Here is a 26,761-nt window from a genome sequence, read left to right on the forward strand (position 1 = left end):
CCCGTGTCCTGGGGCGTTTTAAAAAAGTCCCGATTTTCTGACTTCATGTTGAAAGCCCAGTGGATTTGCTTAAGAAATCCTAACCAGGGCAAGACAAAAGACACTGTCTAACCCTCTCTGTGTCTCAGTACTTTCATTGAAGATAAAACGTTAAAGCAAGAAAACAGACCCCCCCCATTTTACTTACTTTTATAAGAAAAGATGACCTAGTACCATAGAGCTACAGGAAATACTTGGCTAGAGAAGTCGCGAGTGTTCCTTCCTGTATTTTCCAGAGGGGAAGGGCACGGAGGTTGGCGGTCGGCTCGTGTGGAAAAAATGGTGGCAAAGTTTTTTTGAAAAATATTTCCCTGACTAATTTCACCATTTTAATTTGCTCAGTTCTTTGTATTAACATCTACATCATTCTGGATTGACTTGGAGTGCTCACTTGTGCCTGCTGGCAAGTGAGCTGGGTTTTTTTTCTTTTATTTTTTTATGTATTTTAAAATAATATTTTATTTATTGAGCATGGGATTTTTTAAAATAGTTTTATTCTGTGTGGATTCTTTTTTTTAATTGTCTTAGACTATTTAAAAAAAGATTCTATCCAAAATAAATTGAAGTGAAACCATTTTTAAAAATTCTATGCACAACACTTTGAAATATATTGTGCATAGATTTTTTAAAAATAGTTTTACTTCAATTTATTCTATGTGGAATAGTTTGAAATGTTTTACTTCAATTTATTCTGTGTGGATTCTTTTTTAAAATTGTCTTAGACTATTTAAAAAAAGATTCTATCCAAAATACAAAATACCAGCTGCAGTTATTCACTATAAGAACTGTGGCAAGAAAGGTGGTATAGTGACCAAAGTTATAATGGCATTGAAAAAAGTGACTGATGACCATTTTTCACACTTAGCGACCATTTTCACACTTAGCGACCGTTGCAGCATCCTCATGGTCACGCAATCAAAATGTTGATGTTTGGCAACAGATTCATATTTATGATAGTTTCAGTGTCCTGGGGTCATTTTAATTGCCTTTTGTGACCTTTTGACAAAGTCAAATGGGGAAACCAGATTCACTTATGTTACTAACTTACCAGCTGCAGTTATTCACTTAAGAACTGTGGCCAGAAAGGTGGTATAGTGACCAAAGTTACAATGGCATTGAAAAAAGGGACTGATGACCATTTTTCACACTTAGCGACCATTTTCACACTTAGCGACTCCAAAAGCCCTGCGGAGGCCGGAAATGGGCCCATTTCTGGACTTCCGAAACTCTTGCACAGGCCCTGCATTTAGCTGGTATCCAAAATGGGCTGTGTGGAGACTCCTGGGAGGGAAGGGGCAGGGTGGGCAGGGCCAGCCAGTCCTTGCAACTACCAGTTCGGCGAACTAGATGTAAAATTAGCATCCGGTTCGCCCAAACCGATCCAACCCCACCCCTACTTCCATCTTTGAATCTGGTATTTCATTATCTGCACAAAATCACTCGGAGAAGCCACTTGATTTCAAAAACTCAAGTTCTTTATTGTCAAAACACGGGATTTTGTCAATCACATCCTGAAAGGGGGAAAAAAGGGAAAAGCAGGCAGAGAAGAGACATTTCTCAAGAATCTTTTCCCCACCTCCCAATAAACTACAACTAGCTTTACTATGCTGTAGCTACTTAAAATGAAGATTTCATGCAGGTTTTTTTTCTTAGATTTTTTTTAAAAGCAGCAAATAAAGCCACGTTTTACTTTTATTAAAGGGTGCCTGGTTGTTCCATGGGCAAAGATTAAATACAGGTTTCCATTTAAATACACAACAGTTACACTGTTCACAAATCTAGAAGGGATGAGGAAATTGTAAAAGTGTTGTATCACTTGCAAAGTTCCAGTCCTTTTATTTTCTCAAATGGGAATCCTGGTGAAAACTATAATGGCGCTTTGACATTACTGTTCATATCTACCGTATAAAACCAATCTTCAGAATTTTGTTAAATTCAAAAGTTGAAATTATATTCCACCAGTCATTTCGTGTCTTTTTAATCTCCTTGCTAAATTTAGCAAGATTCCATTCAGGGTGCATTTTCTATTGTGGGAAAATGGGAGGGGGGATTGTAAGGAGTGAAATGCTATGTAGCTATAAGAAAATTCTTTCTAGAAAGCCAAGGTCATCCTTTGTCTTTGCACCTCTAAACCGACCAGAACTGGATGGGTGGAACTGCCAGCATAATAGTGGAAGATTGGATCATGTGATGGAGTGTGGGTGTGGGGGCAACATCTTGAACTTTCAACTAGGTAGGGAAAACCGGGAAGCTTTCAGATTCGGGCTTTCCCAGATGTGCCAACATGGCTCTCTTAATAAATTGGAACTTTGAGCAATACTTTGCCTTGGACTCTGATTTACTTTTGGGTGCTATTTGGAACTCTGACACCAGGCTCAGAGAGCACCAAGGACCCCTCATTTCAACTCTGAGCTATTCTCCCTTATAGGGTTGCTTGGATTTTGAAGACTGGGATAGCTAAAATGCTTCATAAATAAAAGGTACAAAATCTACAAAATCACCTTTTTGATGTCAATAGCAGTTAGACTTATATACCGCTTCATAGGGCTTTCAGCCCTCTCTAAGCGGTTTACAGAGTCAGCATATTGTCCCCAACAACAATCCGGGTCCTCATTTTACCCACCTCGGAAGGATGGAAGGCTGAGTCAACCTTGAGCCGGTGAGATTTGAACAGCCGAACTGCAGAACTGCAGTCAGCTGAAGTAGCCTGCAGTGCTGCATTTAACCACTGCGCCACCTCGGCTCTTCACAGAGCCGGCTACTGGAAGCACAAACCTTTGTAAATCAAATCACTGTCCCAGATTTAAATATTGGTTCATACAGCACAAAAATTATCAGAATAATTTATTTATGGGCAGATGATAATAGTTTTGTACTAGGATTAGATTTATATCCACATCTTTACAGAATCTCTTAGTTTATGTAGGCAAAGATCAGCTGGAACTGGTGGGTTGAGTCAATACCTTAGAGTTGTTATGTTCCCAGAAATGGTCAAAGTCTAACCCCTCTTAAATTCTGTTGGCACTTATCACCAATTAAGTACTGAACTTTAGTTGACTAGATTCTTGTGTGTAGGCTTGAATACATTTTCTGTGTTGCAACTTAATGTATGGTATTGATCTTTTGCCCCTGACAGGTTATATTTTATACCCCTGAAACCACATCAATCTTTTAGAGTATCTCTGACTCTGGATGTATATTTATCCTTTATATATTTGATTTGATTGTCCTTTGCTAGCACTGTAAGTAAAGAAACAAGTGCTCCTTGGTTTTCCTTGGGTACAAGTGGAGAAGATAAAACATGAAAGAATGGAATCTAAATTCACCCAAGTTGAAGACTGTTCTTTTTTCATGAACTTGCAAGCAATTTTCCAACCACAAATTGTTTTCCTCTTTTCTCAGCCATACAAGGTGCCCATCCACACCATCTAATCATCTCCTAGGCACACAGTTGGTCACTTTTGCCGTTCCTCTTTCTCTGTGGTTATGGCCTAGGCAGGCAGTGTCCTCCCTTCTCTCTTTTTCATCATTCAATGAAAAGGCCCCTCTCTAGTCACACATTTTCGATGGATCCGCAGTTTAGCAGATAATAGTTCTGGCTGCAACCTCCATCAGTTTGCAAAAGAAAAAAAAAATCACACTTTTTGCAACTCTGGAAGCTCATAAACCTAACACATGCAGAGCGATGCAGCTTAGGAGTGGCTTAGCTCAGCAAACGTGGCATTTCCTTTCCCTCTTTCACTGCAAATCCAGGTCAGACATGGCTTCAGACATGGGGAACAGTTGGAGAGGTCAGAAGGTCAAACTTGATCAGTGGCTTGGCAATCACCCGAACCTCCTCATTTAATGGGTTGGATTTTAAGTTCACACACTGCAAAGACTCCATGGAAGCAAGTTTCTCAACAGGAACATCTGTAGGAAGAAGAAACGTAACGTCAAACGCAATTCATCTACCAATGTTTCTTTTAAAATTTGAGAAATCGGTTAATGTTGCTAACCATCAGGATATATATTCAATATATTCAAAACATTAATTTGAAATACATTTGAGGAATGTAATTCAGTGACAAAACTATATGGAGAAGGCCTGAGGTTGAGCCTTGGACACTTTTATTTGGACTGAGAAAGGCTCTTACGTTACATCAAGGTATATCACTGCCAATCCGCTATTCAGATCTAGGATACACCTTTGTCGTCATCATTGCCCCCCACCCCCCGCAAATACATTTAAGGACTGGTTGCATATTCCCCTTTTAAATTTGCATCTGTACAGAGTTAGGGCATGTGCAGCCACCCATAGATAGAAAGGTTATAAGATGGACTTCCAGGAAAACAATGACAGATTGAAGACAGCTTTGCTTTTGGCAGAGTTGATGACTGTCATAGAACAAGGTGCCAACAGATGGATTGACACATCAAAACTTCTGCCCAGATAAAGGAGAGAATCTGGATCACCCGTAAGTGCTCTATACAGTTCTTCCATTGAAAGAAACCATAAAATAGCAGTCTCCTACAGATTTGTACTATATTACCTGATGTTGGGGAAGATGGAAGGCAAAAGCAAAAGGAAACAACAGAGGATGAGATGAGATGAGGTTTGGGCAAACCCTGGAAGATAGTGAAGGACCAGGGGCAGGGGTGGGATTCAGCCGGTTCGGGCAACCCGGATGCTAATTTTACATCTGGTTTACATCTGAACCAGTAGTTGTGAGGACAGGCTGAACCCGTCCACCCTGCCCCTCCCCTCCCAAGAGTCTCCACGTGGCCCATTTTGGATGCCAGGTAAGTGCAAGGCTCTGAGAGGGTGAAAAACGGACTCCCGGAAGTTCCGGAAGGCTGGAAATGTGCCTGTTTCCAGCCTCCGAAGGACCTCTGGAGCCCGGGGGAGGCCACTTTTGCCCTCCTGGAGGCTCAAGGAAAGCCTCCGGAACCTGGGAAGGGTGAAAACTATTGAAGACTGAGCTGATTAAAGAGACGTGGAACAGCTGAGGTAATGAAGAACAGCTTTATTTAACAGAACCAGGTAACAGGTTATATACAGAGTTCAGCACCTCGCCCTACTTGACAGCTATTTATACAGGAGCTGTCAAGCAGGGCAACCCATAGGAATGGTGTAAACAGCCTGAGCTCAGCCAGCCGCGCCTTAGCCAATCAGGCGCGGCTCAGCCGGAGCCGGCTGTCATTCATAAGTCGAGGACTTACGTTAGGATTTAACAACACACACACACACACACCCCATGGTGCAGGAGGCAAAGTATGCCCAGCATGGCTACGCACACCCAGTTGCTAAAAATTTTAAATCCCACCCCTGTCCAGGGGTATGGTGTGCTATAATCCATGGGATCGCAAACAGTGGAACATGACTTGTGACTGAACAACAACAAGACAGGTTGGGTGCACTGGGAACTGAAGGACCGTCAACTTTGTCCAAGCTGCAGCTCAGAGCCTTCAAATTAAATTAACTTGTGGGACACTCTTTCAAGCAATTAAAGGTGAATTTTTAATTTGTTGTTGTTTCTAGTAGCTCTAAATGAATGTGTCCTGAATAAATTCAAATGATGCTTTAAATATTTGCTTACACATAAGCTATGGGACAAAGAAAAGTGTTTTTTTAAAAAAATAAGCTACTGTGTGAAAAGTAAAGAAGTATGAACCTGATTTACTTCATTAAAGTTAATATATACATGTTGTTATTTCTGGTAATTCTTAATGGAGTATTGCTGGTTAAGATTGGATGACAAGGCTTTATAATTTGTGTATAGGTAAGAGATAAGATGCAGTGCGATGCGATGTGGTGGCTCAGTGGCTAAGGCACTGTGCTTGTCGATCAGAAAGATGGTTCGAATCTCTAGTGCTGCGTAACAGAGTGAGCTCCCGTTACTTGCCCCAGCTTCTGCCAACCTTGCAGTTTGAAAGTATGTAAAAATGCAAGTAGAAAAATAGGAACCACCTTTGGTGGGAAGGTAACAGCGTTTCATGCACCAGCGGTGTTTAGTCATGCGGGCCACAGATCATAGAGACATCTTCAGACAGCATTGGCTTTTCGGCTTTGAAACAGAACATGAGCACTGCCCCCTAGAGTCGGGAACGACTAGCACATATGTGTGGGGGGAACCTTTACCTTAAGAGATAAGATATGTAATGAACAGATTTTCATCTTTGGTTGAACTTGAACCCAGGGTGCTTTTTCAAGAGGTAACTGAGCTTTCTTTGTTTTTCCTTGAAGACATTTCACTTCATTTCATTGCACATGCCCAGAGCATCCAAGAATACTTCACGAACAGCAGTGACACACGGCATATGTGGCAGGGCATCCAAGCCAGCACTAACTTTATCTGGATCCCTTTCAGTCGGGTTTCAGGCCTGGTTACGGCGCGGAAACTGCTTTGGTCGCGCTGATCGATGATCTCTGGTGGGCCAGGGATAGAGGACATTCCTCTATCCTAGTGCTCCTTGACCTCTCAGCGGCCTTCGATACCATCGACCATGGTATCCTTCTGCGACGGTTGCGGAAGGTGGGAGTGGGAGGAACCGTTCTTCAGTGGTTCTCCTCCTACCTCTCGAACAGGTCGCAGTCGGTGTTGGTCGGAGGGCAGAGATCGACACCTAGGCCCCTCAATTATGGGGTGCCGCAGGGTTCGGTCCTGTCCCCCCTCCTATTTAACATCTACATGAAGCTGCTGGGTGAGATCATACGCCGGCACGGGATTAAATATCACTAATATGAGGACGATACACAGTTGTATCTGTCCACCCCGTGCCAACTCAGTGAAGCAGTAGAAGTGATGTGCATCTTTTCCCCCCTGAATATCAACATTTTTCAAAAATAGGAACGCTTTTGCTTAGGAAATGTGGAGGAATGGGTGAGAATTCTTTTTTTTTTTTTAGGGCAGCCAATTAGCGAAAACCTCTATAAAAAAGGCGAGGAAACAAATAAATTTGTCAATTAAAATTAAATATCCTTGCATTTATACAAAGCTAAAATACTTGGCTTTTGCTCACTTTTGAAGAATGGCCTTTTAAGAATTCAATTGCAGTAAATATTGCCTGCCTCACTTTGGGCTTAGCAGATTTATCAGGTCAGAGGACAAATTCTGAAAGGTTTCTTTATTCCCTCAAACTGGAAAATCATTTAAGGGCAGGATCATTCAAAGCTTTTTGTTGACCACTGCAGATTTAAAAATTACAAAAAAAAGTTAAAGGAGTCAAGGGAAGTGACAGGTTATGGAAGGCCTTTTATTGCTGTTTCAGAAAAACACATATTAAGACAGAGGACTCTGGGGCAAACTATCCTTTAAAGCTGAAATAGGAAATCAGAAAGACCAAGCTGGAAACAGATTAGAGTTGTTTAGCAGGGGAGAAAATGTATGTCTCCCAAATTAAGAAAAGTCATAGTATAGCATAAATAGTAGAGGAACATATTATCTTCCTCCTCTTCCTCCTCCTCCTCCTCCTCCTCCACCACCACCACCACCACCACCACCTCCACCACCACCACCACCACCACCACCACCACCACCTCCTCCTCCTCCTCCTCCTTCTTTTCTTGTTCTTCTTCTTCTCCTCCTCCTTCTTTCATTCTTCATAAAAATGCCTCTGTGTGTGTGTATGTTCCAGCAAAACTTTGGACTGCCTAGAGCAATTTCAACCAAACTTGGTACACAAATGACTAACTAAACCAATACCTGGGCAACGCCAGGTTAACAGCTAGTATCTAGCTAAAAAGGTTGCATCATGGCAATTGGACCAAAGCTTGTTTTCCATGAGAAATTTCATTATTCAGACAACTAACTTCATTAGTCACAATAAAATATATATAGTTAGCACATTAGGGTTAGTACATTCCAATGACTTTCTGACTCTGTCCAACTATTTTTTTTATTTTGACTGATGAAGTTACTTGAATTAGTAACAAAGCATCTCAGATTAACAAACTTTGGTCCAGTTGCCATGATTTTACCTTTTCAGGTACTTTTGACCTGGACGATTGAGCCTTTAATGACATAGAGAAACAGATGTCACATGTTTCTGTGGCTCCACGTCACTAGATATACAGTATAGTCCAGTCGTTATGATGTTGGAGGACAGTTTGAGGGACACAGATTTAAGTCCTCCTTGGCTATGAAAATTAATTTTCCCTTGGTTCAATCTTCCTCTCAAGGCTGGGTTAAGATTAGAATTTGGGGATAAAGTTAGGATCTTGGGAAAAAGTTAGAATAAACATGTAATCAATAAATATTTCCCATGTCCTTTGGGATTTTTTTTGTCAAGAATGTGGTTGACTTAAGAGTGATTGATCCCACTTTGCTAAAAAATGAGACTGAAAAAGAAAGATGCAAAATATGGGCTTTGCGTTCCACAAAGCTTTTTGTACTGATGGTGGTAAATTGCTCAACCTCAATTATTCCTACTCTACTGTCACTATTAGATTTTTTTTCAGAGTTAGCTCCACTAGAGATACTCTTTGTCCTAAAATTTCAGCCAAATTTCAGGCAAACTTAATTCCCCATTCAGGTGGCCTTACAACCAGAATTTCCATTCCAACAATAAGACAACTCAATTCCAACAACTGGACAATCCAATTCTAACAATTGGACAATCTGCGGTCTGATCTAAGCATAGTACACAAAATTATCTGCTACAATGTCTTACCTGTCAACGACCTCTTCAGCTTCAACCTCAAGTCTACATGGGCAAACAATCAATACAAACTCAAGGTAAACTGCTCCAAACTCGATTGCAGAAAATATGACTTCAGCAACAGAGTGGTCAACGCCTGGAATGCTCTATCTGAACGTTACATCCCCAATCCCTCACAGCGTCAGCCTTAAACTGTCTACCGTAGACCTCACCCCATTCCTAAGAGGTCCGTAAAGGAGGCATGCATAAGGCACCAGCGTGCCTACCATCCCTGTTCTACTGTTCCCATTTATTTGTAGTCATTTCCTTCGTTCATGTCCATGCTCATACTTACACCTGCTATCTTGTACATGTCTGACGAACTAATAAATAAATACATTTTTAAAAAGGCAGTTGTTAAGTGAGTTGCACCCAATTTTACAACTTGTTTTTGCTACAGCTGTTGAACAAATCATTGCACTTATTAAGGAAAACCTGCAGTCACTAAGCAGATCTGGCTTTCCCTCCCATGATTGTGGGCCGGCTGCTGGACAGAGAGTCTTCTGGACAGAGAGTCTTTCAGCAGCCAGCCCACAACCATAGAGCGGCCACTGCTGGAAGACTCGGCCGCAAGTTTTGGAGTTTAGAAGCCGGAGAAGAAGTTATGCTCAGAGCATGGCGGGGCAGAACAGGTGCTCCCGCAACCCCCTTCTCCAGCCGGGCAGAGCTCCATGCACTGACCTAGGGGGTACCCCAAATGTGCCAAGTGGTGGGAGCTGGGGAATGGGCAGAGTGCCACGTGCCTTGGCACCTTAGGGATACTCCCTAGGTCAGTGAATGGTGTTCTGCCTGGCTGGAGAGGAGGGTTGCCAGGCGGCTGCTCATGAGTGTGGTCACCTCATGGCTGCTTCTCCCATGAGGCTGTGCCCGGCTCCTCGGGAGCCAGTTTGCAAGGAAGCAGCTGCCCGGCAACTCCCCCCTCCGGCCAGGCAGAATGCCACTCCCCAACCTAGCGGTATCCTGAAAGTGCCAAGCAACATGAACGCCTTTCCCTCACCCCAGCTCCCACGGCTTGGCACCTTTGGGATACCGCTAGGTTGATGAGCAGTGGTCTGCCTGGCCAGAGGGGAGGGTTGTCCAGGGAGCTTATTATCGGGAATGGGCTTATATTTTTGCCCATGCGAAAAATGTGGCAAGGCATTAGCTTCAGGACAGGTCGTATTTTCAGGGAAACACAGTATGTAAGGAGCCAGCTGGGAAGGTCACAAGTGGCGATCACATGACCTGTAACCCTTGTAAATACATGCTGGTTGCCAAATGCCCAAATTTTGATCATGTGATCATAGGGATGCTGTGATAGTCATAGATGCAAGAACTGGTCATAGGTCAATGTTTCATTTTGAATGGTCACTAAATGAATGGCTATAGGTCAAGGATTACCTGTATATGATAAAGATGAGAGCACAATCTATTCTTCAAGATTTATTGCCTCCCTCTGAATATGTAATTGCCAACTTCCTTGTCTACTAATGAAAAAAAGTGTGTGTTGGAAAGCAATGGGTCCTCCAGGAGTTGCCATGCTAGAAAATGCTACAGACAATCTAAAAGAACTAAATTTAACTATCACTCTGGAGAATTCACTAATTTCTTGCACTACTTGGAGTATGAGATCTTCTTTGTTATGACACAGCCATATAATAATGCTAAAAGATAGATTTACAGTTTATGGGGGTGTCTATAAGAAGACAAGAAAACACAATGGATTATTTCTCATTAAAAACACTAAAAAGACTCAGATTTCTTGAGCTATATTCCTTATTTCAAGAAAAAAGTATTTAGATTATCCATTAGTGCTATACAAATGCATGGAATAGACCAGATGCTTTAAATAACCCCACAAACCAAAAAAAGCTGTACCTTGCTTGTCCATCTTAATCCCTAACATGCTTATCTAACCCCAGACACTTTGAGAGTGGTGTGGTGGTTAAGTGGTTAAGATGTTTGGCTTGTCAGCTGGGAAGCCATCAGCCCAGGTTTGAGACCCGAGCACCACGTGACGGGGTGAGTTCCCCTCCTGCCCCAGCTTCTGGCAACCTAGCAATTAGAAAGCATGCCAATGTGAGTAGATAAATAGGTACCACTTTGGTGGGAAGATAACAGCACTGCATGATGTCATGCTGGCCACATGACTGCAGAAATGTCTTCTGAGAGCGCTGGCTCAATGGCCTTGAACTGGAGATGAGCATTGGCCACTATAGTTGGCAACAACTAGCAGAGTAAAATCTGCAGGGACCTCTCTTTATCTCTCTCTCTCTGTTTACCAAACTCTTTGTATATACATTTTTTTAAAAATCAGTCACACTGGATTTGGTTTTAAAGGTAAAGGTTCCCCTCTCACATATGTGCTAGTCGTTCCCGACTCTAGTGGGCGATGCTCATCTCCGTTTCAAAGCCAAAGAGCCACCAATGTCTGAAGATGTCTCCGTGGTCATGTGGCTGGCATGACTAAACACATAGAGGGCACATGGAATGCTGTTACTTTCCCAACAAAGGTGGTTCCTATTTTTCTACTTGCATTTTTTATGTGCTTTTGAACTGCTACGTTGGCAGAAGCTGGGACAAGTAACGGGAGCTCACTTTGTTACGCAGCGCTAGGGATTCGAACTGCCGACCTTTCTGATCAACAAGCTCAGCATCTTAGCCACCGAGCCACCACATCGCATTGCACTGAATCTTATCTCTTATCTATACACAAATTATAAAGCCTTGCCATTCAATCTTAACCAGCAAAACTCCATTAAGAATTACCAGAAATAATAATATGTATATATTAACTTTAGCGAAGTAAATCAGGTAATAATGCAAACCTGTAGGAGACTGCTATTTAATTGTTTATTTGCAGGGAGCAACTGCATAGAGCACATGGGTGATCCTAGCTCCTCTCCTTTATCTGGGGAGACGTTTTGAGGTGTCAATCAATCTGTTGGCCCCTTGTTCTATGACAGTCATCAACTCTGCCAAAAGGAAAGTTTTGTCAAGGTTCTGCTGGATGCCCTAATTAAACCAGGAGTCTCGAGCCAAGTTTCAAAAGAAATCCAGTCATTTATTAGGAGCAACATGCCAGCAACTACCCAAGTAAAGTCAACTCTGCCCCACATAATTTACGGCCGAAGTATGACCCTGTTTCGCCTCTCCTCTCAGCCACCCCGTCCCTGGATATGGTCTTAGATCAATTAAAAAAACCTCTCTATCAGCTCAACCTACCAGGGTTATTGTTGTGGGAGGAGAAGAAATACAGGTAGACTTAGACTTACAAACATTCATTTAGTGAGCAAGCTACAGTGGCACTGAAAAAAAGTGACTTAAGACTGTTTTTCACATTTACAGCAAGTAGCAACATCCCCGTGATCCTGTGATCAAAATTCACACCCCTCCTTAACTGCAGAGTTAAAACAGACCCGGCTTGCCTGAGGCCAAACACCCCCTGCTGCAAGAGGAATTAAACTCCATGCAATAAAAACAGATTGAATTACACAGTTATTCAAACAATGCCTGAAGGCTAACATCCTCATGATGCTCTCTTGTAGGAAACCGGTAGCCATGTGGAAATGGTAAGTTTGATATATTTTTTTTGCCAAGTCTTTCAGAACTGGCCAAAACTATGAGAAATCATGGATGGGTCTCACAAAAAACAAACAAAAAAACCCTTCTTCAATCAAATGGCTGAGGATGGCTTGGCCTAATACTCTTCTTATCCTTCTGCAGAAAGTTAGCACCCACCCCTCTCCTAGGAGAATGAATTTTTTTGAGAAATATTTAAAAAGGCAGGATAAAATATTTCCCCTAAAAGAGGAATACAAATCTTAAGGGGGACAGAAACTCAGAATCCCAGTTCCCTGCCGCCAAGCAGATACTAAGCTGAGGCCAGCTTTTAGAAATGCAGATTTAGTAATCCATTACTCCTGCAGCAAGGTTTAAACCAGGGGTCACCAAACTTGGAAACTTTAAGACTTGTGGACTTCAACTCCCAGAATTCTGGGAGCTAAAGCCCACAAGTGTTAAAGTTTCCAAATTTGGACACCCTTGGTCTAAACAAAGGTAGAGTTAGCCCTCACCCACAATAGGAATTGCCCAACAAGCCCCTTCATTGCAATCAGCCAAACTTCAACCAAGCTTAGCTCAGATAAACTCCTAGGATTTGTACATGGCACCATGGGAGTCTGACAACAGTCAATACAATACATGTTCTTGTACAGGAACAGGAAGTTCAAGTGCAAAGCCCAAGAGAAGGTATAAAAACTTCTCACTCTCAACTCCATGTGGTCAGCAGCTGCCCAGAACCATGTGTTTGGTGATTCTGCTTCATTATTAAACCATATTTCCAATCAGCCTCCATGTTTCCAGTATCATTCTCCTGGCTTGGAACTGAACCAGATGGATATTTCTCCCAACACTTCCAACCTAATCAATCTAGATTTCCCACTGCATGTTCTTTAACCTTCACATCGGACTGGCTTTATGGAGCCAGTCCAAGTTCTTTGGAGACATTTGACTTTTTAATATAAGAATAAAAATCCATATGGGTTATGAAGTCCATGAAAATTCATGCTATGCTAGAGCTGCAAGTACTTAAGGTGCCAAAATCTGTTTTTATTGTGTAGCTATAAATTAGTTCATTTACTTCTCAAGAAGGTGTGCTTTTAATGCTATTTATTCAATCATAAGTTTTATAAACAATTTTAAAAATGAATGATTGAATGCCAATCTTTTTATTATGATTTCATAAGTTATGGAAAATCTCTGTTGGTTTGCATTCTCTCCTCAGTTCATAAAAATGTATCACTAGAATAGAATTAGGTTGCTTTAGAGGTAAAAAAAATCAATAGCTTTTATTGCTTATTTTAATTTTTAGTCACCCAATCCTCTTCAGTACTGTATGTTCAGTTAATATCTGATTTTATTACAATTTTCTGGAACTCAAGAGAACACTTTTCAAAACAAATCAAAATGACCCCAAAATGCTGGGATTAATATTCTGGGATTAACAGCATCAACTGCATCAAAATGAGCCATCTTTATTTGATTGTATAGTCCATAATGATTAATGATTCTTACTTGAATAAATAAAAGTATCTATATCTCTAAATTACTTGCTAGGAAAGGTCAATATAAATAAATTCTGTGATTGCTCTGTTACCTGCCCCTATAACCTGACAGGGATTAAATTTTCTTTTTCACACAGGAGAGATTTATATCCTAATTAACAATGTTTAGATACAGCAAAAAAGAGAAGATATATATTTCCTTCTTTCTAGTTCAGCTGATCCACGTGGTACAGCCTCCACTTTTCTACTTACGGGGCTGTCTTAGAAGATAAGCAGCTGAGCTTCAAATTGTTTTATTTTGATGCGTGTTTTATTTTAATGCATGCAAGTGTGCATGTACATGCAAAGCGCACCATCACTGAACCGGTTGTTAAACCGGTGGCAGCCCACCCCTGCCTAGTTAGCAAATTGCACAAATATGTAATGTGTGATCTCTCCTTCTCTGCATGGTAGTGGTTTCCCATATCGTTTGATTTATTAGTTTCATGCTAAGTAGCTCCTACAGCAGCCTCATAGTTAAAAAAACGAACATTTAAAAAAATAATGTTGTGAAAAGGTAGATGAACAGCTTTTATTCGTGTTTCATGTTCTACTTGGCTTGATCTAAGAAAAACATGAGGCTATCTAATTGTTCAATGGTACATTTTGCCTCCTTACAAATTTTTACTCACATCTCAATTATGATTTGGCAAGTTAATTATGAAAGGCCCAGTATCCAATATTATCACTATTTTTGACGTGGTTCAGGCTTCTAGAAAGCCACCAGACTAGCACGGTGTACAGGAGGAATCCAAATGCTTGGAATTCTCCGGGGAAATTCTGTTTGCAGAATGATAGGATTGAGTATAGCTAATTCAGAATAGCCTACAGCAGGTGGCAACACATAATCAACACTAATGCCAAAACCTAGTGACAGCATTCCAGCATAAATTCAGTTGTAGCTACCGAAAAATCTTGAAACAGCAAAGCTACCTGATAAGCTCCTTCATTGCAAAGTTATTCTAAGCAATTGGCTGACACTGCTTATCTTGTCTCTAGGTGGCGCAGTGGTTAGAGTGCAGTACTGCAGGCTACTTCTGCTGACTGCCGGCTAACTGCAATTTGGCAGTTAGAATCTCACCAGGCTCAAGGTTGACTCAGAACTTCCATCAGGGGTGGTTCCGGATTGTTTGACTGCCGGTTCGCTCAGAAATGTGCTTTGGGCACGTCCTTGATGCGCGCTATGCACACATGCACATAAGTGAAAAAATAGCTCCTGCGCATGCACAGAAGCAGAAAACAAGATGGAGCTGCCATTGGCGCTGCCAATAGAACTGGTTCGGAGGCGCAGACAGACGAGTTACTACCTACTCAGCTGAACTGGTCTGAATTGGTAGGAACCCACCTCTGCCTTCCATCCTTCTGAGATGGGTAAAATGAGGACCTAGATCGTTGGGGGCAATATGCTGACTCTGTAAACTGCTTAGAGAGGACTGTAAAGCATTGTGTATAACTCTAAGTGCTATTGCTATCTTCCTTGTAGTCTAAATCTAAGGTCTCTTTTTCTCATAAATTTTCTGGTTCAATAGATATCTTGTTTGTGTTTCTCAGTCTAGAAATTAGATGGGCATTGGGTGTTGACTTGCCTTGCTTTGAGAAACCAAAGGTGCTTTCCCAAAAGGCAACTGGACTTTCTTGGGGTTTTTTCTCTTGAAAATGTTTCACTTCTCATCCAAGTTCAGTTATGAACCAAATAAAGGAAAAAGTTTCTTGGATGAGAAGTGAAAACATAATAAAGAATTACAGGCAAATATCCCTATTAAATGCAGACTATAAAATATTTGCTTCAATAATTGCCAAAAGATTTTAAAGATTTTTGATTGAGTTTATACATTCTGATCAAAATGGGTTTTTACCTAAAAGGCAAATTAGAAACAACATTAGAATAATTTTGGACCTGTTTTTCTCAACTTGACTTATTGAAGATGTGTGGACTTTCGCTCCCAGAATTCCTCAGCCACCAGAGGAAATTTTAGGAGTGGAAGTCCACACATTTTCATATAGCCAAAATTGAGAATTACTGCCCTAGACATTCTCTTCCAACTGCAAGATTTCAAACTGTCAGAAAAATCACAGGACTTGAATAAATATCACACAAAAAGATAATGGCAAATCACTTCTATCCTGTGGTCAAGAAAATTTCATGGTTGTGTCCATGCAGTGACTATAACTGAAGCTCAGCTTGTGATTGACTTCAACTTACTGGCTTCTGAATAAACATACATTTTGGATGTTCCTTATTTGTGTAGAGGTTCCACACTACAGTTTCAAGCTCACCACGCGAAGGTAATATTCTTACTTTGTGAACCCAGATAGAGGCTAGCCGACTGTAGCTCTATCTCTCCCCAATTATCTGGTTTTGAAAAGGAAGAGCTATTTCCTTAGTTTACATAATGGATTCAGAACCAATTGCTGTATAATTCTTCTTCTTTAGCTACTGACAGATGCTGGTCCACTCAAGATGCATTATTTCATTTTAGCAGAGCAGTCTGTCAGAAGGGAGGATTTTTTATGGAAATCACAGTAAAAACAGCCTGTCATTTAGTAGGTCAGCATAATATTTGCTTAAGGCTACATATCTGCTTTGATTTTTAATGTTTAAGCCTATATGACAAAGGGAAGTCCTTTCCGTCTCTCTAACTTCTACTGGCTAGAAATTTGGTAGTCAGAAAAAAGAACTTAGTTCATTATAAAGTGCAGTGCTTTTATGAACCTAGCCTGAATTTCCCTTTTATTCCCATAGAACTTGACAGCTGAGGACAAAAAAACCCACTATTTTATGGCTTTGGTAATTGACCCAGATACTGTAAGTAATGAGGATGGTGCAGGCAAATACCATATTTTTCAGAGTATAAGATGCACAGGAGTATAAGACGCACCAAGGTTTTTTTTTATTTTTTTATTTTAATTGAACAAAAACACAAAAAAAGAATCATCCTTCATTACATCTTGTAGAAAGTGTGTTGATTGGCTACAGATAACTTTCGTGCATTTGTTCCACAGTCATTACTTATAGTTCATATTAGATTATACACTTTAAATCAAAAATCTTTGTATATCTTATTATTAATGTACCACAATTCTCATTTGACTACAATTATTTGAACATGCGTTTACCTCAAATCATTCATACTTAAAGACACAACCGCATAATGGCATACATTAGCTATATCAAAAAACCCTCCAATAACATTACGCCTTTATAACATCTTTTAAATAAAAGTCAATTAATAAAGTTTCTAAACCTTCCCCCCCCCCTTTTCCAACTTACTGTTTAGAATTTATATCCAACTTACTTTGTTGTTTCAAAAACCCCAGCCTCTGACCTCCGAGTGGCAGTATGCTAATTTTTCACCTTCTAATATTTATCTCTGGCTTATAGGAAACAAAGTTCTTTAGATTTCTTTTAGTGAGATTTAATAACAAGTAATAGGAAGAATTGTTAAAATAAGAAGGAAGGTTTTAATCCAGAAGTCAAAAACTAAAGCAACAAAAAGCAGAAGAAAAATAATCAATCCGTTCACTTTAAGAGAAGAAATAAAAAAACGTTGCGAGCACTTCAATCCACAAAGAATAGTTACAAAAAAAAAAAAAACTTTCCACAGCAATCCAATTAGGGTTATTTTCGCCGCTCAGTTCTTTTGCTTAAGGATCTAATTTGGCTTTAAAGAAACATTTCTTTGGGCAGTCTTTAGCAAAATAGAAAAAATACCTCACCAGATGGACTCACTTTCTCTTTTCACTTCCTTTCTTCTGGATCGTCCTGATTTCATCAGCCTGGGAGCTGCCTGTTTACTGCCGTCTTGAAGCACTTCCCTTGGGTCTATCAGGGACTTTGTGATATCTCTGAGACCAGCAAGGCTTTGTCTTCCTGATCACCATCTCTACGGGACGGTTTAGGTCTCAATGGACCATCCAGCGGCAAAAATGTCAATGGCGGTCTTGGAATATTGAGACTGCACGTTGTGACATTGCGATGTGGCTCCTCCTTCTCCAGACACACCAAGGTTTTGAAGAGGCAAATAAAAAAATGTTTTTGCACTCTGCAAACCTCCCCAAAATGGCCCATTTTTCATGAACATGGGCCCGTTTCCCCCCGCCCAAAGGCATGAATAGCTTTTAGGGGGCTTGCAGAGTGCTCCGGGGAGGGGACGAGCAAAAAAATGGCCCATTTTTCTCTTTAAAAAGGGCATGGATAGTCTTTAGGAAGCTTATAGAATGCTCCTGTATTCAGTGTATAAGACACACCCAGATTTTCAGCCGCTTTTTTGAGGGGAAAAGGTGCATCTTATACTCCAAAAAATACGGTATACAATAAGGAAAATCTTTGGGCTTATCAGAGCCCAAGCAGAATCAGTCCTGGTTGGCAGGGCTAAGCAAGGCTCTGGAGCTGAAAAGCAATATCTGATTTTGGTTGAAAGTCAATCACCTATTGGGATAGTCCAATTCTTGAAAAGGAAGCATATCGTTTATGGTACACCTGAACAATGCTGAATGTGCACCCATTACATTTTCCCTTCTACTCCATATCGCTACACAACCAAGTTAATTTTAGTATTTGGATGGGAGATTTCTAGGAAATTCCAGTATTGTAAATTTTCAAAAATGCTTAAAGAAAGGAATACCCTGTTTTCCTGAAAATAAGAGCTACCCGGATAATAAGCCCAATCGGGCTTTTGAGCACATGCACTAAAATAAGTCCTCCCAAAAAATAAGCCCTCCCAAAAAATATTGCAACACAGCAGCATCCATGAGGTGACCACGCTTGCTGCCTCCTGCACCTCAAAATATAAGACCTCCCCAAAAATAAGACCAAGCATTTATTTCAGGGGAATCAAAAGAAAATAAGACCCTGTCTTTTTTTCAGGGAAACACGGCAGCAAATCACCTGTTTATTATACTCCAGAAATCATAGGTAGTGGTGGAATCCAAACAGTTTAACAACTGGTTTGGTGAGCCCACACTTCACTGCTCATGCATGCACAGTTTTGAGAAAAAGGACTTTCCACATTACTGCTGGGGCGCATGACTCAGCTGAGAAGATAAAGGTGAGTGCAGTGGCGGGCGGGCAGGCAGGCCCACTTCACCATCGGAGCAAACCAGTTCGGTCCCAGCTGATGGTTGGAGCTACCGGTTCGTTCGAATAATTCCGAGCCAGTAGAATCTCACCCCTGAATAGGGATGTCTTTAGATAGTTTCCAAGAGCCCAATTAAATTGCAAGAAGCCTCCCTGCCCCCCCCCCCCACTTTCATGGGGGAAGAGTCCTATTTGGAAAGCGGCAGTCACACGTTGCACTCAGAAGGACAACAAACAACTCAGAAATCCCTCTGCCAACTGATCAACATTCTTGCAACTAATTAATTTTGCCTAATGGGCTTTTCATTCTGCATTGTTTATCTCAGCAAACATCCATTACATCAGGAGAATGAAAGGAATGAACATTTTTGCTTTGAGGTTTTAGCTAAACAATGCAAATCCAGAAAATAAGTAGTGTATTGATAACACTTTTGCAGAAAATGTAGTTTAAAAGTTGATACTACTGGCACTACGAATAAACCATAGCATTGAATAAAACCTGTAATGCTATTTCAAGGCTTTGAAATATTTCATATAATGCTTAGTTTGTATGTGTCAAATTCCAGGGAAATCAGGAGATTCAGGCAGTTCAAATGAGTGTAGAGATTTATTTCCACAAGAAGCTGAGCTACTAACAGTCAAGGGGAATGAGTGGGAATTAAGAAGGCGTTCCAAGTGGGCTGGACTTAGATCTCTTGCAGGAGTGCAGGTATTCATGACTTATGATGTGTTTGACCCCTCCCTCGGACACAGTCTGGTCCTCTGATACAGAATCCAAGGGATGAGATGGTATGGTGTGGTGTGGTGTGGAGTAGACTTGACTGGACAAGAATAGAATAGAATAGAATAGAATAGAATAGAATAGAATAGAATAGAATAGAATAATTTGGTGAAATGTGATTAGACACACAAGGAATTTATCTCTGTTGCAGAAGCTCTCAGTGTACATACAAAACAACAGAGTAATAATAATAATAGTAATGACACCAATAATAGAAGGTAATAGAAAAGATGAGAATACATGCATTGACTGCTATTAAATGTGTAAACCAGTGCTTTCTAAAGGGAAAACTTGATTTCTCTCACAACTATTATTTTATGCTCCTACAATATATTTTCTCTCATCCTTCCTGCCCCTCCCCATCTCATCTGTCTCTTGTTAGCTTTTGAATTCTTAGACACAGTCTCATCTGGAACAGGCAGCTACGAATACAATTCACACATTTCTTTAGTAATTTAAATGCTCTTTCCTTGACACCTGCCTTAGATTTGCTTTCTTCCTCACAGCTGCTTTAATAAATGAGAATTTTAAGGGGTTGGGGGGAATAATTGCTATGTTAGAAACCAGTAAAACAGAAGAAATGCACTTATGCTTTTGAGATTGCAATATTTTGTCAACTCAAGGTTCGTAGGCGAGCTTTCATGAATCAACACTGCCTGTTTCTCAGTAGAGGAAAAAAATGTTAATGGGAAAGCATGAAAATAGACAGGCACTGAATAAAGATGTTGTATCTAAAATGGAGAGGACGCATGAAAATGTAAAGAGTATGGAATAAGGGCTGCGTTGCAACCAGCCCTGCCTCCTTGAAATTGGATGAACTAATGAAGGATCACTTTGCAAATGTTGTCTATTAAGATGGCTTATGGAATATATGCTCTCCATCATGTTCTCGTCCGTACTTGTCTTCACTAATGATTACCTGCCCGTCTCTGGTATTTGCTGGCAAATAATGTGCAAAACTGCAACTGACGTTACAAAGAAAATTCTGCATGGAAAAACAGGTAATTCTAAGGGTAGAAACTCATCTCAAAGATGAGTCTGAAGATCAGTCATTAAAAATTCCACTTCAAGATAATGCTCAATCTTTCTCAATGAGATTTTTTTCCCCTCTAGTTGAAAGAAGTGCAATTCTACCCAAAATGTAATTGTCTATTTTTCACAGCAAATGGTCCTCCAACTGTATTACAATTTTATTGCATTTTGGGTTCTTTTTCAACCATAGTGTATAAAAGACTTTTTGTCTCTTTTGCCCTGTTTTGTTTAGTGGGCTCTGTTCAGTTTTTTTCTCAACTTTATCAATTTTAAGACAGGTGGACTTAAACTCCCAAAATTTCCCTGGCTGGGGAATTCTGGGAATTTTAAGTCCACATGTCTTAAGGTTGCTGGGGTTGAGAAGCAATGGGCTCTGTTAATGTTTGGGTTATGGTAATGCTGAAATGAAATTAAACATGTATAATTAAGCAGGAGATGAATGCTTGCTTTCTAATTAGATAATTAGTCATCTATGCCTAATATGTTTGCTATAGCTCAGTAATTTTAAATAACACTGGGTTATTTTTTTAAATACTTCTTGCTCCTGTCTCACAATAGACCTTCCCCCACCTTTCTTTAACAGAACTGGAGACCAATTAATCAGGTGGTAGTTAACTAGTTAACCTAGTTAATTTTTTTAAGCTTGTTGGCTAAGCAAAGTTGAGCCTGCCTGGTTAGTTCGTGGATAGGAGATTACCAGGAACACTTATGGTTATAGAACACTATTAACTAAAACATTCAAATCAAGCATTCAAATTAAATCTGATAAGGGGATTGCTGGAAGAAGCACATGAATACATATGTGTGATACACAAAACAAGTGGTATTCAGCCGATTTGGGCGAACTGGCAAATACCACCTCTGGTTGGCCCCACCCTCCCGCCTCCTTTCTTTCCCATACTATATTCCCTTGTTTTTTAGCTCAGCTGACTGAAACGGTAGAGCCCTCCTTAATGCCTACACGGAGTTTGCAGCAGATATTTCTTATTTGTGCCCAGAGAGAGAAATATCTGCCTCTACCTAGGATTGAACTCATAGTCTCCTGATTTTGAGGTTAAAAACTCCACTTCTAGACCACCATGTCGCTCTTCTTGGGCCCTCCTTTAGTCTCTGTGTTAACAATTTCAAATGACGAGGATTACCTGTGCTCCCAGATTTACAAGATTCTGTTAATGCAGCCATATAACAAAACAGAATTAGTTCAGCTAGTCATGTTTTCTGCATGATTCACCCAGAAGGGCTGACCCTACCAAAGTATATTAGCTATAATCTTTCCTTTCTTACACGGCCATTAGGCAGCAGCTCGTGGGAGGAATTATAATTAACAGAGGCTGAACTATCTGGGAATAGAGGCTGGGGTAAGACTCTACTGATGATCACACAGGGTAATTGTTGGTCATATTAGACCAACGAGCATTACACTGAAAGCCACTGATATTTTCAGGCTAACTGTAGATGCAAAAATCTAGAAAGCCACTAAGTGGAGGTGAAACAAAAAATACAGAAAAATCTAGTTCTGTGCTGGTAGCCCTAGTTTTAAGGATCGTATGTTGACTCAGACAAACTGGGCTCCCAAAATACCAAAACCAAACAAAATACATTAGGTATTACTGTACAACATGGCCCCAAATTATGCCTTCGTGTTACTGTAACTTTGTCCTTCAGCTAACTCAAGGGGGAAAATTTTTGTCCTTCAGCTAACTCAATGGGGGGAAATTATCACTTTGACCACTGATTCATCGCCCATCCTCACTTCTCTGAGGTTCATAAAATGAGTTTAAGCACTGTTTGATCATTGCTTATTTGAATAAACAATTTATTTAATCTTTGATTGAAATATTCAAGAACTGGGACATAGCAGTGTGGTGGCCTAGAGGTGAAGACACTTACCTCCTACTTGGAAGGCTGAGAGTTCAATATTAAAAAAATAACAAAAATTTAAAAAATGATAAATTTGAAGACAATTTTGCATGTTGTGGCAAATCATGACATCTAGGAGTTTTTTGAATATTTTATTTGTTTTCAGCACACCAAAATACATGGAAATTAGATGAAAATAATCAAACAGCTTTTTAGTCGCAGACCTGTGAATAGAATATGCCTTTTCTCAGCTTCTGTTCCTTGTTAAAAGGAACATCTCCTATGCTATCTGTATTAACTTAAAATGAAATCTAACATTACTTTTTAGAAAAGACTGCTTGACTAAGTGGCATTACAATAGCAAGCAAGGTAAGATTTTCCAAAATAGATCGCATTTTGTGAAATATTGGCAAGGGACTGCAGATTGATCAGAGAGCTATTTATAAAGATGGCAGTCCATCATTCATGAAAAAAAAATTAAAATATGGAAAAGATAACTCGGAGCCGGTTTTTTCCTTGCTTCCAAGTTTAAAAAGACTCTTCTATTCAATGATTCTGCCATTTTCTTTGAATATATGCATTTTAACATATAAGCTTTCACTTCTAAAGTAATAGGCAGTGATGTCCATTCAACTTGTGAGATGCCTCTTTGTTTGTACTGAATGCAATATCGGAGCTGCTGCTGAATATAAATATAAATGCATGCTTGTGTGTGCATGCGTGCACACACACACACAGACACACACAGACACACACACACACACATGAAGAGACAGATATTGCGATCTCTGGAACTTAAAATATATTATCCACTTACCTTTTGTTAGCCTCTGCTAACATCGTCAGAATGTAAAAACTACCACTGAAGAGATATTTGCCTTTATGCATCATTGATCAATAGTTTTTACGCTCTGACGATGTTAGGAGAGGCTAACAAAAGCTAAGTGGATAATATATTTTAAGTTCCAGAGATCACAATGTCTGTCTCTTCTTTCACAGCTACACCTGGAAGTCATATTTTTAGGAGAGTTCAAGATTCTATATCTATCTATCTATCTATCTATCTATCTATCTATCTATCTATCTATCTATCTATCTATCTATCTCATAGGGCACTGCCAATGTAAATACTGAACTTTGCCACCTCGCACTGCAGTAATAAATTAGTAACTGATATTTCTTTGAAAGATGGTTATGTGCTATTTATATTTATATACATTACTCATTTGCATTTAGATGTGTTTTCTGCTTGAAAACTATTTCTTAAGTGTGACATGGTACAATTGTGAAACAACGGATGGACTTTTGCTGCAAATCACCAGGCAACCAAGGAATCAGATTAAATTTTGATGCAATTAATCATCTAAGATATGTGGGTTGTTTATATGTATAAATAAAACAAACAAAATAACTTATATTGCTGGATGTTTTTAGAGAGGTGAATTCTCCATACAAAGAAGCATGGTTAGTTTATAATTTATCATAATAGCTCGGTCTGTAACTGCGGTTCTGAATATGAAATGATTTGTCTTTTACTTGATTTGGAATTGTCTGAGGGGAATTCAGACTATCATCTGTTTTTAATTTCTTCCAAGAGCCAGAATTCTTCACTTATTTTATCTTTTAGTAATTACAATCTTTAAATTCTCCTTTAATCACATCCCAGATGGGAAACTGAGGTTACATTCACTCAATGCTCTAAAAGAAAAATGTGTTCAGGTGAGCTTTGGTTTACTATAATGTGTAAATCTGGGTAAATTCACTAACACATTAATAAAGCCTAAGTGTTAAGATAATGAGAATCTTTGGATTTATCCAGATTTATTGGGCTTACTGTTGCTACCCATCACAGATTTATGCACAATTACAGACTGAGTATAAACTAAACATGCTTCTTCTTTGTATCCAGGATTGTGATAAATCAGGGGTGTCAAACTGGCGGGCCGGACTGTCACACACAGGTGACTCCACTCCAGCTCCGTGAAGGTAAAAAACATGGCAAAAGATCACGTGATGGCAACATGATGCAGCAAGTTTGACACCCATGTGATAAATGAAAACAGAAGCAGAACTATTCTGTGAATAGTGACATGCAAAAGATGTCATTAACATATTACGGCTGTGCAGTGCTTCCAATTTGATCTCCAGAAAGTGCTGTGGCCACCGCAGGAACTCAAATGTAACGTCTACATGCAACACTTTAAAGCAGCTGTGGGCCTGGCTGCAGAAAAAGATGCAGCTGCTTTAAGGTGGTACAAATAGATGCTACCTTTGTGTCCTTTGAAGTATTTACCCTTGAGACACCATATTTGAAGCACCACATAGCCCTAGAGCACATATTGCAAAAAAAAAGGCAAGGAAGGAACAATCAGTTGTAACAAATGATTTCACTTCCAACTTATTGATGGCAGGATTCAGTGGCGGTCCTAATTAAAATAAAAGCCAAAGTAAAGTTCAATATTTAGTTTCACAGCCATTTTGCCTAATCCGATGCAAGACTGATGATCAGCCTTCCTGCCATTTCTTGGAACTGGGGTAGACAAAGCAGGATGGGGTCCGGATCTGTCATCCCATGCTCTCCCCCCAATTTTATTTCCTGTTTGGAAAAGAAATAAAAGAGCAATTTTGGATTGTGCTGATTTGGCATGGAATCTCTTGGTCAGGGATCTCTCTGGTGCAAGGAATGGCAATGGATATCGTCTCTCCGTTTCTCTTCCCTACTTCAGAACATCAGAAATTTTACCTAGCAACATGCTTGAGTAACACCGAGCTTTGGGCTTTTGTAGCTACAGCCTTAAATGTGCCAGAAGATTGGTGTTGGGGAAGATCAATGAAAATATGGAAACAGATCATGAATCAGAGTAGGTTCTGACCAATTCTGGCGAACCGGTAGCGGAAATTTTGAGTAGTTTGGAGAACCAGTAAATCCCGCCTCTGACTCGCTCTGCCCCCCGTCTATTCACTGCCTCCCGAGTCCCATCTGATCAGAGCCCCAGCTGATTGGCTGAATTGTCTTTTGTTGCCCTGCACAGAATGGAGATGGAAAGCAGGTTAGTGGGGTGGGGAGAGAACGGGAATTTTACAGGATCCTTCCCCCAAGAGTGGGGTGAAAATGGAAATTTTACAGTATTGCCCTGGAGTAGGGAGGGGATGGAGATTTTGCAGTATCCTTTCCCTAGAGTGGGGAGAGAATGGGGATGCAGTATCCTTTCCCTGGAATGGGGAGAGAATGGAGATTTTACACTATCCTTTCCCTGGAATGGGGAGGGAATGGGGATTTTGCAGTATCCTTTCCCTGGAATGTGGAGAGAATGGAAATTTTACACTATCCTTTCCCTGGAATGGGGTGGGAATGGAGATTTTGCAGTATCCTTTCCCTGGAGTAGGGAGGGAATGGGGATTTTGCAGTATCCTTTCCCTGGAGTGTGGAGGGAATGGGGATTTTGCAGATCCTTTCCCTGGAATGGGGAGAAAATGGAGATTTTAGAGTATCCTTTCCCTGGAGTGGGGAGGAAATGGGGACTTTGCAGTATCCTTTCCCTGGAATGGGGAGAGAATGGAGATTTTACACTATCCTTTCCTTGGAATGGGGAGAAAATGGAGATTTTACAGTATCCTTTCCCTGGAGTGGAGATGGAATGGGGATTTTGCAGTATCCTTTCCCTGGAGTGGGGAGGGAATGGGGATTTTGCAGTATCCTTTCCCTGGAGTGGGGAGGGAATGGGGATTTTGCAGATCCTTTCCCTGGAATGGGGAGAAAATGGAGATTTTACAGTATCCTTTCCCTGGAGTGGCAAGAGAATGGAGATTTTACAGTATCCTTTCCCTGGAATGGGGAGAGAATTGAGATTTTACAGTATCCTTTCCCTGGAGTGGGGAGGGAATGGGGATTTTGCAGTATCCTTCCCCACCCACGCCACCAGGCCACGCCCACAAACTGGTAGTAAAAATTTTTTAATCCCATCACTCTACATCAATTCAGAATTTTCACTCAAGGCACAAATGGGCAGGCTCAAATAGACGTATCCAAGAAACATTAGGTGAACACCCTTGAGAAGTGAGGGAACATTAGGTGAACATTTCTTTGAGAAGTCCATAAAGTTGGCAAAAGTTAAAGAGGAGAAAAGGAGGATGTTTGTGCAGCAAGGAGGATGAACTCCATTATGACAGCAATGAATGCACCCCTGAGAGAGCTGAAAGGTCAAGTTG

General features: G+C 40.4%; 1 protein-coding gene across 2 annotated transcripts in view; it reads right to left on the bottom strand.

The window, feature by feature from the left end:
- Positions 1-2,964: 2,964 nt before the first annotated feature.
- LRRC20 (leucine rich repeat containing 20) overlaps positions 2,965-26,761 on the bottom strand; it is a 110,149-nt gene continuing 86,352 nt past the window's right edge. For both annotated transcript variants that reach the window (XM_032231474.1, XM_032231473.1), the window contains one exon: positions 2,965-3,951. In XM_032231474.1, the coding sequence (XP_032087365.1) occupies positions 3,806-3,951 (146 nt within the window). In that variant the 3' untranslated portion in view covers positions 2,965-3,805. The remainder of the gene's footprint in view (positions 3,952-26,761) is intronic.

Source organism: Thamnophis elegans, chromosome 15 (assembly GCF_009769535.1).
Source record: "Thamnophis elegans isolate rThaEle1 chromosome 15, rThaEle1.pri, whole genome shotgun sequence".
In the NCBI taxonomy this organism is placed as follows: Eukaryota; Metazoa; Chordata; class Lepidosauria; order Squamata; family Colubridae; genus Thamnophis; species Thamnophis elegans.